Consider the following 13,837-nt stretch of genomic DNA (forward strand, 5'->3'; position numbering starts at 1 on the left):
GTTTGCTCATCACTACAAGTTGAATGATGCGTAAATAATACGTCTAACCTATGAATACATACATGGTCTCTAAGTCAAACTTACTTTTCCTAATCATGAATTGAGACAAGTTTGAATTATTGAGCTACAAAATTTCGATTCCTTCTCATCACTTGATCTTTAGTCGATGTAGAACTTTATTCCATATATCCTAATGATGACATGACATAGTTTTGGACTAACAAGAGGCATATGCCTCTGCTATTAGAGATAAGCTTCAAGTCTAGGAAATTGGCTTGTTAAACAGGCATCAGCGAAACTATCTCTTGATATAGACAACAACTCTTGTCAGAATTTTAGGATATGCATCCTATATGTGAAGGAACATTCCAACCAAGAGAAAGATCAATTCAATATATATATATTTTTTTCAGTTATAAGATTGTTGAAGCATAAAATTTCGGGTCCTCCAACAAGTAGTCATGTAATCAATGTTGAGAAATAGGACACCGTCTTCACTTGCCACCAATGAGGGAGGAAGGGGTACCTGCAAGAAATACATTGACGCTCAAGTTTGTAAGAGTTCAAGAAGATTGTAGTAGAGTTTAGAATAATATTGCCCTCTTTTCCTCCTTTGGGCAGTGGCGGAGTCAGGATTTCACAATAGAGGGGGCCCTTCACACTTCACAATTTTTTTTATAAAAATAATTCGAATATGAGCCCTAAAGCGCTAACCTGTTAATAAGTTAATACGATACTAACTACTCAGTTTAGCCCATTTCATAATATCATTTCATATTGATTAATCCATTCATTACAATCATAAAGACTCAATAATTTATATTCTAACATATAGAAGAATTACAAAAAAATTTCATAAATCCCAATAAAAACGAAGGGAACAAAAATTCACAAAGCTTAAGTTAAACAAAGAGGAAAGATAGATAAACAAGAAGAAAAAAATTAGGAGTTTTTAGTGCAAATATCATAACTTAACCTAGAAGATTTAAGGGAGAGTAGAAGAGTGATTAAGAAGTTTTATGGTTAATTTGTAAGAAAAAAAAAACCTAATATATTATTTATTATAGGGTAAATTTTTTTTTTTGGTGGGGGGGTGGTTGTGGCGGCCGGAGACCACTCTTGTCCCTTCATGGCTCCACATAGAAGTCTTGAGCTCCAAGTTCACCCCCACTCTTTAGCTAACCTCAAGCACCATTTGCGATAAAAAGTCAAAGAACAAAGAACAAAACTTGCATTCGTTTGAATTTTTTTTATTTACACAATCAAACATCCAAGCTCACCCCAACTATTTTTTTTTTCAAAACCTTAAAATTCAACCATACCTTTCATAGTAAATTTTTAAAAAAAATTTAAAATTTATTTCAGCATAAACGTACCCCCAAATTCGACGACCCACCTTCCATGGCTTCTCTATCCTTGACGAGATCAACTAAAAAAAAAAAAAAAAAAAAAAGCAAGAGGATAAGTGCCCGTTTGACATTGCTTATTTGGGGTGAAATTTACATGAAAATATAAATTTACGTCTTTCCGTTGGAACAAGGATAAATAAAAAAAAAATTAAATAAAAGATCATATTTACATTCTGTAAATGCAAATGGGATATAAATATGATTTTTACATCCCAAATTTACAATATTGCATTGGCGTTGTTCTTAGCAAGCTCGCAAGATAAACAGACGGAAGCAGTTGAACAACTTATTCACCAACCCATCAGAATTCATTTAAAATCCCTCGCTGTTTTAGTGCAGTGTGCTGTTGCTCTGTTTCTAACAATGTCGGCTACCTCGAGTTCCCTCATGTCTCTCGCTCCCGCTCAGTCTCTGAGTCAACCCAGAAGGGTAAAACTCGTTCAGTCTCCAACCTCTCTTTCAGTTTCTCTCCCAATTTCTCGTATGCTTTGCCTTAAATCAAATCACCAACGGAATCTCTTCGCATGTTGTTCCCTAAATGTACAAGACAGCGCCGGCCAAGACACACCCATTGAAAAGAGTAATGTTTTTCTCAGACATCCTTGTATTCGATTTGCTTGCTTCCTTTGTTCTCGCAAAACAAATGTTTGATTCTGAAAATGTTGATTTGGGACTTCACAGGATACCCAGCATTTCCTACAGTTATGGATATTAATCAGATACGTGAAATCTTGCCCCACCGGTTAGTGTTTAGCTCATTTACTTGTGGGTTTGTGATTGTTTTTTTCTTCTTAATCTTATTTTTATTTTTATTTTTTCTGTTGTTGATGTGTTTAGTGATTACTTTTGGTTGTGGGATCGTGTTACAGGTTTCCATTTCTTTTAGTGGATAGAGTGATTGAGTACAATCCAGGGGTTTCAGCTGTTGCTATAAAGAATGTGACTATAAATGATAACTTTTTCCCTGGGCACTTCCCAGAGAGACCCATTATGCCTGGAGTTCTCATGATTGAGGTACACTATTTATTCTCATACTGTCATAAGGTTTTTATGCATTTTGGTAATAGACATTTGCAACCATTCTTTTGGGAAAAGAAAAAAAAAACTAATGTCACAAGTTATAACAACTGCCACTTGGTGTTTGTCTCAAATTTGTAAATGTCTTTGCATTTCTAGCGGTTTTTCGTTTGCCGGTTGTGGATATCTATGTTAATTTCTTGAATTGGATTTCATTGATGCACGTGTGTGGTGTCTGACTTATTCTAAATTGGGACATTGTAGTTAGTGGATGAGGACGTAGAATTATACAGGGAGAGTGAAATAGAGATGCGCATTTTTAAGCGCTCTGCGAATGTAGACTATTGATTGATATAGGAAGCTTAGCAAGGGTTTATGTAGGGCTTTCAATGCTTTAAAATACCAAGGTGTATGCCTTTTTAGAATTTAACAGGCTCTCAGCGTGGTTGTTTGTAAATTTGATGTAAGGAATGACGCTTTTTTGTCAAAGCTAGATTTTGCATCAACTAGCCATTGTCTTATAATTATAATATATTTGCACTTAATATAAGCTCTGAAATTTACAATGCTGTATTGCCATTGTTTTTCAATTTAAAATGGTGCCAATCCAATAATGCAAACTTCAATCTTTTTCCAATGAGCAAATGTTTTATGCTCATAAAAGGATTGATTTTGCATCAACAACGACATGAGATGAAACTTTCCTGAATGATTAGTCCATGTGCTTTTGTGACTTCTGGCTGCATAAGAAAGAATTAATTTGAAGGAGTTAGCAGGGCAAAAGGGAGACAAATGTTTCTAGTTCAACCCATGGGATACACATCGGGACTGATTTAAAAGAGAAGTTGACATTAATTCTCTTGCACAGGAGTGATTTTGCTAGTGCAAGTAGCTTTTTACCTTTAGAGAAAAGCACTGATCATTTAATGGTTCACTGTCCAGTGGCTTTAAATGGATGGAGAAAGCTTTCTTGGGAGGATGGGTTGAGTTTGGTTATCCCATGAGGTTGTTACGCTTTATTAAGTGAGAGGTTCAAGGGCTTTGGTGGTAATTTTGATAGAAAGAAATAGAAGGATTTCTGAATTGTGCAATGATTTGGGTCTGGAAGAATTGTGGGAAAGAGTTAGATTTTGGTCATCTCTATGGGCATCTGTTTCGTCTGAGTTTAGAGGTATAATAGTCTTAGAGATAGGTTGGCAGCTGTGAGTTTGCAAGCCGAGAAAGCAGTGTTGTTTAGTATTTAGCTGTTTTGTTCGTATTCTGCTGTGGACTACTTGTCCACCTTCAGTCTGTATTTGTATTTTTTTACTAAGAATTTATTTCTTAAAAAATGATAATGCAAGAGTTCTCATATAACAAACAATGTTTTAAAGTATATTATATTACGTATATATTGTACATGAATAATAAACCAAGTTCAACAAATATATAAAGTTCCTGGTAGGTTGGGTTGGAGGAATATGGGTAATATGCTGAGAAAGGATTGAGCAATCAAAGAAAAAAAAAACAAAATAGATTAAAGAAAAGAAGAAGAGAAAGAGAGAGCCACCAGCTCTTAAGGTATAATGCAGCTCAATGAAAATGTATCAAGAGGTCATTCATTGTGTCTAGGTATCTGTAAACCTATCCATAGATTCATTTGCCTTATTTTTGTGAAGTCCATAAATTGGTCATCGTTGTATGGTTGCATGCGTGGGTGGGTATATGTATTCCAAACTCTTTCGGAGGACAGCTAAATAAAGTGCAAATTTAGTTGTCTGCAGCAGAAGATTCATGTTATTGAACTCAAGTTGTGTGGATGTTCAGCCAAGCTAAGTTGGTTTAATTTTTCTTTTAGTGGAAGTTAAAGGGGTGGTCTTTTTTAAATCCAATGCAGCGGATTAATTGGAATTCTGTGAATTTTCACTCATGATTGATTCATTTTCCCCTTCCCTGTTCTTGTTTAATGAATGTAATGGATGACCTTGAGCATATGAGCATGATGCTTATCATAAATGAGCAAGCATGTTTGAGAGAAAAAAATTCCATTTAAACTAGTGCTTTGTCATTGGGCCTTGGCTCATGTGGCAGAGGTTTGGGTTGATCTTAAATCTGAAGTTTTTCATGCTCATATTTTAGCGTCCAGAAAAGTTACTAAATGATTAAGGTAAAATAAATTTTGTGTTTATGGAGTCATGGAGATTCTCCAGATATTTTGTCATGATGAAGCATTTGTGCCTTTGCTAGAGTAACTGAGCTAGTCTCCTCGATTTTGTTTCAAGAAATATTTTAGACCATTTGACTGATATAAAGGGCTGTTTGCAAGACCCATTGGCTCAATAGTTTAGACCAAATTAGAAGTTCAGCTTCTCAAGCCTCGTAGTTTTATTTCACTACTACAGTCTACATGTAACATTTTTCAAAAGAAAATGGCCTTCAAACTTCACAGAAAATTTCTGCTCTGTGAAACTTTTCCATTGGAAAAGATGCGCTTGGATTCGTGAATAGATGGACTAGCAAATGGAATTTTAGTTTTGCTCCTTTAGGAAGGCAATGGGTCCAACCTCCCCATGATTTGATTGGCAATGCCCTATTTGCTGCATTCTATTCTGGGTACCATGGGATGGGACTAGGGCTGTGGGGTTTTGTGTTGTGTAGGATACATTTGACTTTAATCCCCTTTCCTATGATGAGGAGAAGATAAAGGCAAACTGGAACAGTATCACCAATATTTATGTTATCTATTTCCTATGGCATTGGTTATTTTGTACAGGGCCTTTCTGTCTAGTCTGTCTGCTCCAAAACAATTGTGGAACAGTAACACCAATTAGTTATCTACTCCTGTGGCATTGGTCATTTCAAGCAGTTTTAAACTTCAAATGGTGCATGCTGATCAAATCAATCAACCTTCGGTGTTTAACTGAGTTTGCTACATGTTCCTTTCTGTAGTTCTGGCAAAATGTCTTCTGAACATCCAACCATTATGATTTCCTTTTAAGGTTCTAATGTTAAATTTTCTCAAGATAATAATAGTAGTGTTGCCATAATTCTTTTCCCTTTGTTATTTTGTTTTTGTTTTCTGGGTTAAGCCACCTTCTTTTGGCTTCTAAAAGATGCAATTTGCACTTCAGCTCCAAACTTCCAGTAAAATGATGATAATCCATAGAGAAAGCAAGAAAGATGCACAGGATAGTAATAAAAAGAAATAGGCATGCACAGTGCAATGGATAGAAGTTTTGTGTTTCGGTGTTATGGCTTAGTTCCATTAGATGGTGTCTGGGTAACCAGTAATGCAGAGGAAGACTATACACAATGAACATAAAACAATAGCAAGTTAGTAACTACATTGCTGAACTTCAAAATGATAACCATGTTGCTGAATCAGGAAAATTGAAATTAATTGAAGAACCACTCTGATTCCAGCTGATTCAAGACACATTTTCAAGTGATCGTTTGGCTTTTGAAAGCAGAAGAATCTTCTCCTTTTTGAAATGTTACTGAATTTCAATTCAGTTCAGGTCTCCGTGATTGATGTGTCATGTTGACAGTTTCATTTCATCCATTTTCTAGAGCTGATATTTCTTTATACAATGTTCAAAGTTGATTAAATTTTCTTCGGTGAATTGGTTAATGTTTTGAGTTTTTTACTTTAATTAAGAATCCTCTTCTAGCGTCCTGCACTCCTCCTGTGAATGCAGCAAAATTGTAAAATATTTATTTTGGAGTGCAGATGGCTAAAAGAGGAGTGCACAAATCGCTACCATTTTTTAAACCTCTTCAATATATTTGTTTCTTTCCTTATCAATTATCTTTCTTATGTGGGACAAAGACAGAATAGAAGAGATTTTTCAAAACCTCAAGGCATATAATCATCTATACCCTCTTTTGCCTCAAATTTATATTGATTGTGGTGCATGCACTTTGCTAAGTGCTGACAAAAGTGGTTTCTGGGCTCAGGCAATGGCTCAAGTGGGTGGCTTGGTGATGCTGCAACCCGAAGTGGGAGGCTCTCGTGACAGTTTCTTCTTTGCAGGAATTGATAAAGTGAGGTTTAGAAAACCTGTGATTGCAGGAGACACTTTGGTAATGAGAATGACACTAGTTAAGTTCCAAAAACGGTTTGGAATAGCAAAGATGGAGGGTAAGGCATACGTTGGAGGTGACTTGGTCTGTGAGGGCGAGTTCTTGATGGCAAGTGGGAGTGTTTGATGTGCTGAGTATGTCTTAAGATCCATTAATATGCAATTTTTTCTCCTTTTTCTCTTTTTGTTTGTTAAAAGTCTTTTACTACCTTGATGTTGAGGATTTGCTTGTCAGTTTGGACTTTCTGCGTCGATAAAGATATTATGCTTGATAGTTTTGCTGAACCCATCTGATCTTGGACATCCTTGGACATCTTGCTTTTTAGAAACCCCTTTGTCTGTCCCTTTCCTCTAAGAAAATAAGCAAGTGTTAACCAAAAGTCAGAATCACAAGGGGAAGGTCTAAATCCTATCCCTGAATTAAGTGCATTTCAACATGCTCTGGCAACAGTAAAACTTAACTTTAATTCTAACAAGTTGGGCTTCTCTCTTACTGTTTGCTTAGATTTCCAGGACATTTTGAATTAAGGATAGTAAGATTGGAGTCTTTTTTTTTGGTTAATGGTAAGATTGGAGTCTAAGTATACAAAGAGAATACCGATTCTAAGTAGAAGATTCAAGGAGCAGAAATCTAGGAAGAGATAAAAAGAGTTGTTATAGCTTTGTTTTCCTAAAAAAATCAATTGTGCAAGTTGAGATAGGAAGTCAATATTGTACACTTCTGACAACAAATGCCTTAAAGGTTCAGTGCATTGTGCGACCCTCTTGCCTCTAAAGCTCCCATCAGGCAGCTTTTCAAAACAACTTTTTCCAAAAGTTGCATGCTTGAGTCTTTACAAGCACCAACTTTTTTGGATACCAAAATTTAATTCCCATTACAAATCTACTGCAAACCTTTGATTAACATTTATCAATCTCATAAGCTCATTTAAGATTCAGCATCACCACTTTCCATTTTCTCTAAGATCCAGATGCTACCATCTAGGCTCATTCATCTGAATTTACCCTAATTAGAGTACTGGGTTTTAGGGTTTTCCGGTTGAGAACGCCGATATAGCTTCTTTGGCTGAGAGCTCCAATTGACGCAAGGGGACCCCTTTTCAAGCTCCCAATGATGTGGTTGATGAGTGCAGGTGCCTTTATCCTCCACATAATATCAAAGTGGACTCATTGGTATTAGGGTTTGTGTGTCCTTTATGCACTCATCATAACTTCGCCCCCCATTTCCATCTCTTTTTCTAAGTTGTTAGGAAACATCAATTATTACTTGTGAATATAATGGAATATCTTGTTCCACAACCACGTTTTGAGCTTTTGTGGATTTGTGGGCACACCTAGGCATGGGGGTTTTGGGGCTCACAGCTCTCTCTCTCTCTCTCTCTCTCTCTCAGGTGTTGAGAACTATTTTCTCACTTTGTGAAGACATGATGTGTTTTGGTAATTCACTGTAAATGCTTTTGGAAAGCATCCCCTTTCTATTTTTTCTTTTGTTTTTCTTCTTCTCTTTTGAAGATTCTCTTGAAAAGCAACTGATAAACACAATCAAACCATCAAAGACAATTGCCTAACTACACACAAAAAAAAAGAGCAGTTTTCTCCATCAAAGTCCACCCTTTCCCCATAGATTGAGCCTCAAACTTTCCCTTTAAAAAGCAAAGATATTACTTTAATACAAAGCTTAAAAACAGTAACTGATGTTCTTATGGTAAAACCAGGGAACGCTTGTATATAATTGGTAGCACTAAAAATGCATTATTTGAGGGCAGAACTTTTGGCCCAAACAAAAATGGCACTGACCTAAAGTTCCTTTTCAAAAAATAATATTAATAAATATTCATTTATATTATAACACGTGACCATACTAAATAATATTATACTATACTATAATTACTCAAGAGAAACCTGGGGCCAATACAAATTGAATTAATATAGGCATCCAGATTAGTAATGAGAAAATTGGCAACAAAAAAAAAAGATTAGTAATGAGAATTGACGATGATATTATAAAATTAAATCACGACAAAATAATGAATAAAAAAAAGGTGGAAAGCGATTATCACTTGTATATTAAACTATGATAGAACATGTTAGAAGGTTCATGTGACAATACAACACACTTTTCCATCAAGGACAATTTAGTTCACCATTTTTAACTATAGTGTGGAATTAAAGTTTCCACACAATGAGTAAATACTAATCATGGTTAGATATTTTTTTTTTTAAATAAACCACAAAACTATGGTTCCCTAGGCAGCCAATGTGTACTAAAATAAAAAGTTAGGCCGTCATAGGGTATAAGTGTAATCGTCTTCATATGGCTCGAATTTGTTTTGAGTTTGGGCTTGCATAGGCCTGTAAATCACTGAGATCCTATACCCTAGATTCCTAAACATAAACTTGTAATTATAGTAACACCACGTAACAGTATTACATTTAAATCCAAAAAATTTCTAATCAATAATCCGAACAAAGATTAGTGTACAACGATGTATGATTTTATTGCACACTGTTTAAGGCTCTACTCATCCCTTAAAGCAATGGTCCTAGTTGCCCAATTTACAAGTCTCCAAGGATCATCCTTATAAAAAATTTTAAAAAAATCTTAACCAAAATTGTGATCATAAATGTTCATGCATATATAGCGCTTGTGATAGACATTGAAATATCATCACGACAATCAAATAGTTAAGTGGTTATCCATTTGACTATTTTTGCAAGAATCATCTTTGAATGAACAGATAAATAATTACCCAATTTGGATCATTTAACTATAATATCTAGGAGGAGCATTTTTGCTCACCGCCCTTCTCAATACTTGACACGTGTTCATAAGCATAACCATGGTTACATAAATCAAAGTAAAAATTTAACTATAGTTATGTCTATAGACACGTGTGAAGTATTGAGAAGAGTAGTGAGCATACACCTTGGGTTAAAGTGATGAGCAAAAATATTGTCTCATTTTCTAGAGTTCTTTGTGTCTTTTGAGGAGAACCATCCTTGAGAAAATATCATCAAAGTCATAAATCATCTAACCATTTTATTATCATTACAAAATTTTCATTGTTTATTGAAAATAATTTGTTCATGGTTAGATGATCAAATGATAGTGGACTTCGTTGATTTCTTATCAATCGATATTGAAATAGAGACTTAACCAATAGAGGGTTTGGATGGATTCATTTTTACAATTTTGAATACAAATATTTTAATTACTAACGATATTATTCTTTGTTTTGATTGACGGGAGGGAATTTAAACTTGTAATCTCTTTCAACATTTAAAAAAGAAAAAAAGAGTATATTTAAATTAAGAGTTAGTTGATAGGAATTCCTATTATTAAGGAGCAAAAAAATAAGAAAGAAAAATGCCAGAAGTTGATGAAAGGGAAAGAAAATTGAGGGTGGTTGGCCCACTGATGTACATTGTCCACCCACCAGTGTACATTTTACTTTGTCTAGGTTCAGCTCGCAATCGATGATGTCTGTCTTCCTTCAGTGTTCTTACACACTCCATCTTCTAATAATGCAACGACAACCAAAAAAAAAAAAATGAAATTATTATTCCAACTGTCGAAAGAGAAGAACGTATGCTCTTTTTATTTATTTATAAGGTTGTCATCAAATCCACTAAGGTATAGCAGAACACACAGCATTAGAAATTACGAGAGATTATAGTAAAAAACAGAAAAATGGTCACACCTCTTGTTGCTTTTGTCATCAAAATACAAATATCTCAAATCAAGTCGTGAAAAAGAATGATCTGGAAAACCCTTGAGGTAATTTCAAGAAATAGAGGTTGTAGAAAAAAATTACAAGTGATTATGGGCAGGTAGCATTTTGATGGTGAAATTTAAAAGTTGGGAAAACAATCATTTATAAATTAAATTCAATGTAACACGTGGCAGAATCGGGACCGTGGACCATTGGAGGGCCCACATAAGGTCGAAATAGGCCGGGCCCCATCTTCTTTTTTTTTTTTGTCTTTTTGAAATTTTTTGTTTTCTAGAATACAATCCTATTACTAGAGAGAATAGTCAAGACACGTATAAAATTGATGTGTTGAATAATTGAGAAATCTTACCTCATTCTTATTCTTTTCCCCCCTCCCCTCCTATTATGATATCACTTCAGTTTTCTACATTATGATATTTTCTTTCAAATAGTCTAAAGTGTGTCTTCTAATATAAATTCATGGCTCCGTAACTGTGCCTGACATTGGAGGTATGCATCACACAATCGAGGTGCCATGTCACGTTGTTGTCAACCGAAGATAATCTTTTATAGAAAGACAAATACCACACTATATACCAAGAGGAAGCAATTAGTTGGTAATAAAGTTTATGCTTGTCACTACTGCTTATTCGATTGTCCTAATTTCCTAAACAGTATAAGCTGGAAAACCAGACATTGAAACAGTAATGATGGATCAAAGCTGTGATTAAAATTCCAAGATGCAGACGTTGGATCTGTGATTGTTGCAGGGTTATAAAACACACCTGTAAGTACAAAAAAATACACCTGAAATACTTATTGAAGGAAAGACACACGAACTGCCAATTAGGTTTCATTTTATGCTATCTGAGACTGATTTAATTACAAATTGAAGGAAGACCTGACAGGTAAGATACCCTAAGGAGAATCAATAAATTATTAAATCCTAAATTAAGAAAAGTACAGAAATAAAAAGCAAAACTAAAGTAGGAGACAAAAAACAGGAGAGAGAAGGAGAGAGAGAGAGGGAGCATTAAGTTATGCTAACGTGGAGTTTTGTTGTACTCAGTGGTCTTAATCAACGGCCCAGATTCAATCTCGGCCTTCCCCCATCTCATTTATCTTCCTTCCCCACCTTCCATTCTCACTCCCCCAATCTCTTTCTCTCTTCTCTCTCTCTCTCTCTCTCTCTCTCTCTGTGAAAACTGCAGAAGCCATCAGAACTTGTTTAGAACAAATTAAAAAAGATGTTGTTAGGGAAGCGTCCCCGCCCTTCGATGAGGAGGACAACAAGCATGACTGGGATCACCGTTGATCTGAGCGACGTGGAAGGCCAGGAACCGACGGATGTGCATGCAGCAGCAGCAGCAGCAGCAGCGATGGTGGTGGGCCCACAACCAGGGCCTGCTGCTGCAGTTAATAATAATAATAATAATATTGAGAGCATGGACATGAAGAACAACTTTGGGTACCATGAACAGCACCGTTTCCTGGCCATGTTGTCGCCCAGAAACAACCACCGAACAAACTCGGCTGCTCCTGACGTCGTTGAGACCGCTCACTTTCTTCGCACGTGCGGCCTCTGCAAACGCCACTTGGCTTCAGGCCGTGACATCTACATGTATAGGTAATTAATCAATTTACCCCTTGTTGGAATTACCTTATTATTTCTCTTGTTGTTTTTCTTTTGTTTAATTTTTGGATTTTTTTTTCTTCCTTTTTATTTTCGGATTTCAAAGGTGTACTGTTAGATTTGGGTGTATGTGCAGGCAGCTGATACCAAAATTCATCTAGATACCACTACTAAATTAATCATATATATAATAAAGTTTGTTAGTAATTTTGTGACACACTCCTGCTTAAATATCATAGATATGAGACAGGATGTGCGGAAAAATGAGATAGAATTAGAATAGGTTAAGGGTTGAATCCATTATAATGTAAAGGGAAAAATAAGTTTAGTATTAATGATGTCTTTAATTTTCTAATAACTGAATTATTTGTACAGGGGAGACACCGCATTTTGTAGCCTAGAATGCAGAGAGCAACAAATGAAGCAAGATGAGAGAGTAGAGAAGTTTAAGGCCGTGGCCTCAAAGAAAGACGACCGCCACGCCTCGCGATCCACCTCCACCAACTCCAAGGCTTCCGGTAAGAGCCAGACGGTGGCTGCCGCCTAATTAAACAACAAATGATGAAGCCAGAATTATGTTGAAGATTATCAAACGTCAGTTACACAATATTGCACTGCTGGTGCAAACCCCCTTTTTCCTCAATTGCCCCCCATTGACGTTATTTACATAATAGTACAACCGGGTGTGTTGCTAGCTACGATCGCTAGCTGATGAATGTATGATTATGTAAAGTTAATTGTAAAAAGGTCGGTGGAGTGCATTTGTTTTATGGATTCAAATGGACATTATTGGCCAAAGTTTTCTTATATATATATATATATAATATGTGCTTCTAACCTTCGAACCTTAGCTTCTTAGATTATCTTTTGCTTTATAAGACTGGTAATTAATTGTGCTACAAACATTATCAGAAGCGTAGATACCAAACATTATTAGAAGCGCTTTTAATTGTCGGAAATTTCTTGAACTTGGATTTTACATCTGGTACAAATTATTTGTCGGTTGTTTCAGTCATCGGTGTTTCTCTGTAATTATTTCCCTTTTCTAAATTCAATTCTTTGTGACCACATCATAATTCTAAACTTCTAAATCCCAAACCCTCCTCTGTCCCACCTCAATTATGACCAAAATGCTGCCTGGCGGAAAACTTTGTCTTCCAGCCCAGAAAGTGCCGTTCATGATTATGAAATTTCCAATGGTCCTCTATATTTTTAGACGTTTCTAGGCTTCTGCATTCACATTCATCCACACACGTATATACTATACATACATACATACATATATGTACAATAATTCTCTAAAATGGACCGTCAAAAAACGTGACGTTTTTACAGGATGCACTTTAAAGAAAAAGGTGAACGCATTTCTCTGAATATACTGTCCACTATCTTTCATTTCTTTGCAAAAAAAAAAATAAAAAAAAAAGATCAAATAAAAAGAACTTTAATCATTTTATTATCATCGTCGTGACGTTCGTCGTCTTGTAAATATTTAGTTTCCGGATGGCCAAGAAAAGGATGTCCATACTTGAAATTTCCAAAATTTACAAATTTCCATAATTGACTACACCACGTATATACATTGAATTTGAAAATATGTATTTGGTTAAAGCTTAATCAAGTATGCCAAAACAAAAAAGGTAAAAGTCCTCTAGGATTGGCACTACTTTTTCTTTGGATTGTGCCGAAGGCCTCAATCCATATTAACCTATTGGTATTTATTTGGTACTTGCAAAATCTAGCGACAGGTCTTGTATTTTCCCCAAAAACCAAAACAAAAACAAACAGACTACGAGTGGCGGTCATCTTGGTGTTTTACAAAGTCTCACTTTCATAATTTTATTCTTTCTTTTTATTTTTAAAACCCCCCAAAAAAATAAAATAAAATTAGCATTACATTATAATTTCGTGAATAAGAAGGAATTGGGGGAATCTGTGGCAGCGTCAGCTTAGAATGGACGTCTCCTAAATAAGATTGAAAGAGATTCATTTGGAGTTTTGTGT

The 13,837-nt window shown here is 35.5% G+C and overlaps 2 protein-coding genes across 2 annotated transcripts; both read left to right on the forward strand.

The window, feature by feature from the left end:
• The first annotated feature begins 1,631 nt into the window (after positions 1-1,631).
• On the forward strand, positions 1,632-6,772 carry LOC110774268 (uncharacterized). The gene is made up of 4 exons (XM_021978803.2): positions 1,632-1,989; positions 2,091-2,151; positions 2,279-2,423; positions 6,363-6,772. The coding sequence occupies exons 1-4, from the start codon at positions 1,773-1,775 to the stop codon at positions 6,612-6,614; spliced, it is 675 nt and encodes a 224-aa protein (XP_021834495.1). The 5' UTR covers positions 1,632-1,772; the 3' UTR covers positions 6,615-6,772.
• Positions 6,773-11,334: 4,562 nt separating this feature from the next.
• LOC110745336 (FCS-Like Zinc finger 5-like) lies at positions 11,335-12,670 on the forward strand. Its single transcript, XM_021945415.2, has 2 exons — positions 11,335-11,827; positions 12,209-12,670. Exons 1-2 carry the CDS (start codon positions 11,448-11,450, stop codon positions 12,378-12,380), a joined length of 552 nt encoding a protein of 183 aa, XP_021801107.2. The 5' UTR covers positions 11,335-11,447; the 3' UTR covers positions 12,381-12,670.
• Positions 12,671-13,837: the final 1,167 nt, after the last annotated feature.

Source organism: Prunus avium, chromosome 6 (genome assembly GCF_965620075.1).
Source record: "Prunus avium chromosome 6, drPruAviu1.hap1.1, whole genome shotgun sequence".
Classification (NCBI taxonomy): domain Eukaryota; kingdom Viridiplantae; phylum Streptophyta; class Magnoliopsida; order Rosales; family Rosaceae; genus Prunus; species Prunus avium.

Excerpts from the sequence above, each read along its gene's own strand:
- LOC110774268 (XM_021978803.2), top strand. The coding sequence starts at position 1,773 with ATGTCGGCTACCTCGAGTTCCCTCATGTCTCTCGCTCCCGCTCAGTCT. Across the intron at positions 2,152-2,278 it reads CGTGAAATCTTGCCCCACCG|GTTTCCATTTCTTTTAGTGG; the intron begins GTTAGTGTTTAG and ends ATCGTGTTACAG. Across the intron at positions 2,424-6,362 it reads CTGGAGTTCTCATGATTGAG|GCAATGGCTCAAGTGGGTGG; the intron begins GTACACTATTTA and ends TTCTGGGCTCAG.
- LOC110745336 (XM_021945415.2), top strand. The coding sequence starts at position 11,448 with ATGTTGTTAGGGAAGCGTCCCCGCCCTTCGATGAGGAGGACAACAAGC. Across the intron at positions 11,828-12,208 it reads CGTGACATCTACATGTATAG|GGGAGACACCGCATTTTGTA; the intron begins GTAATTAATCAA and ends TTATTTGTACAG.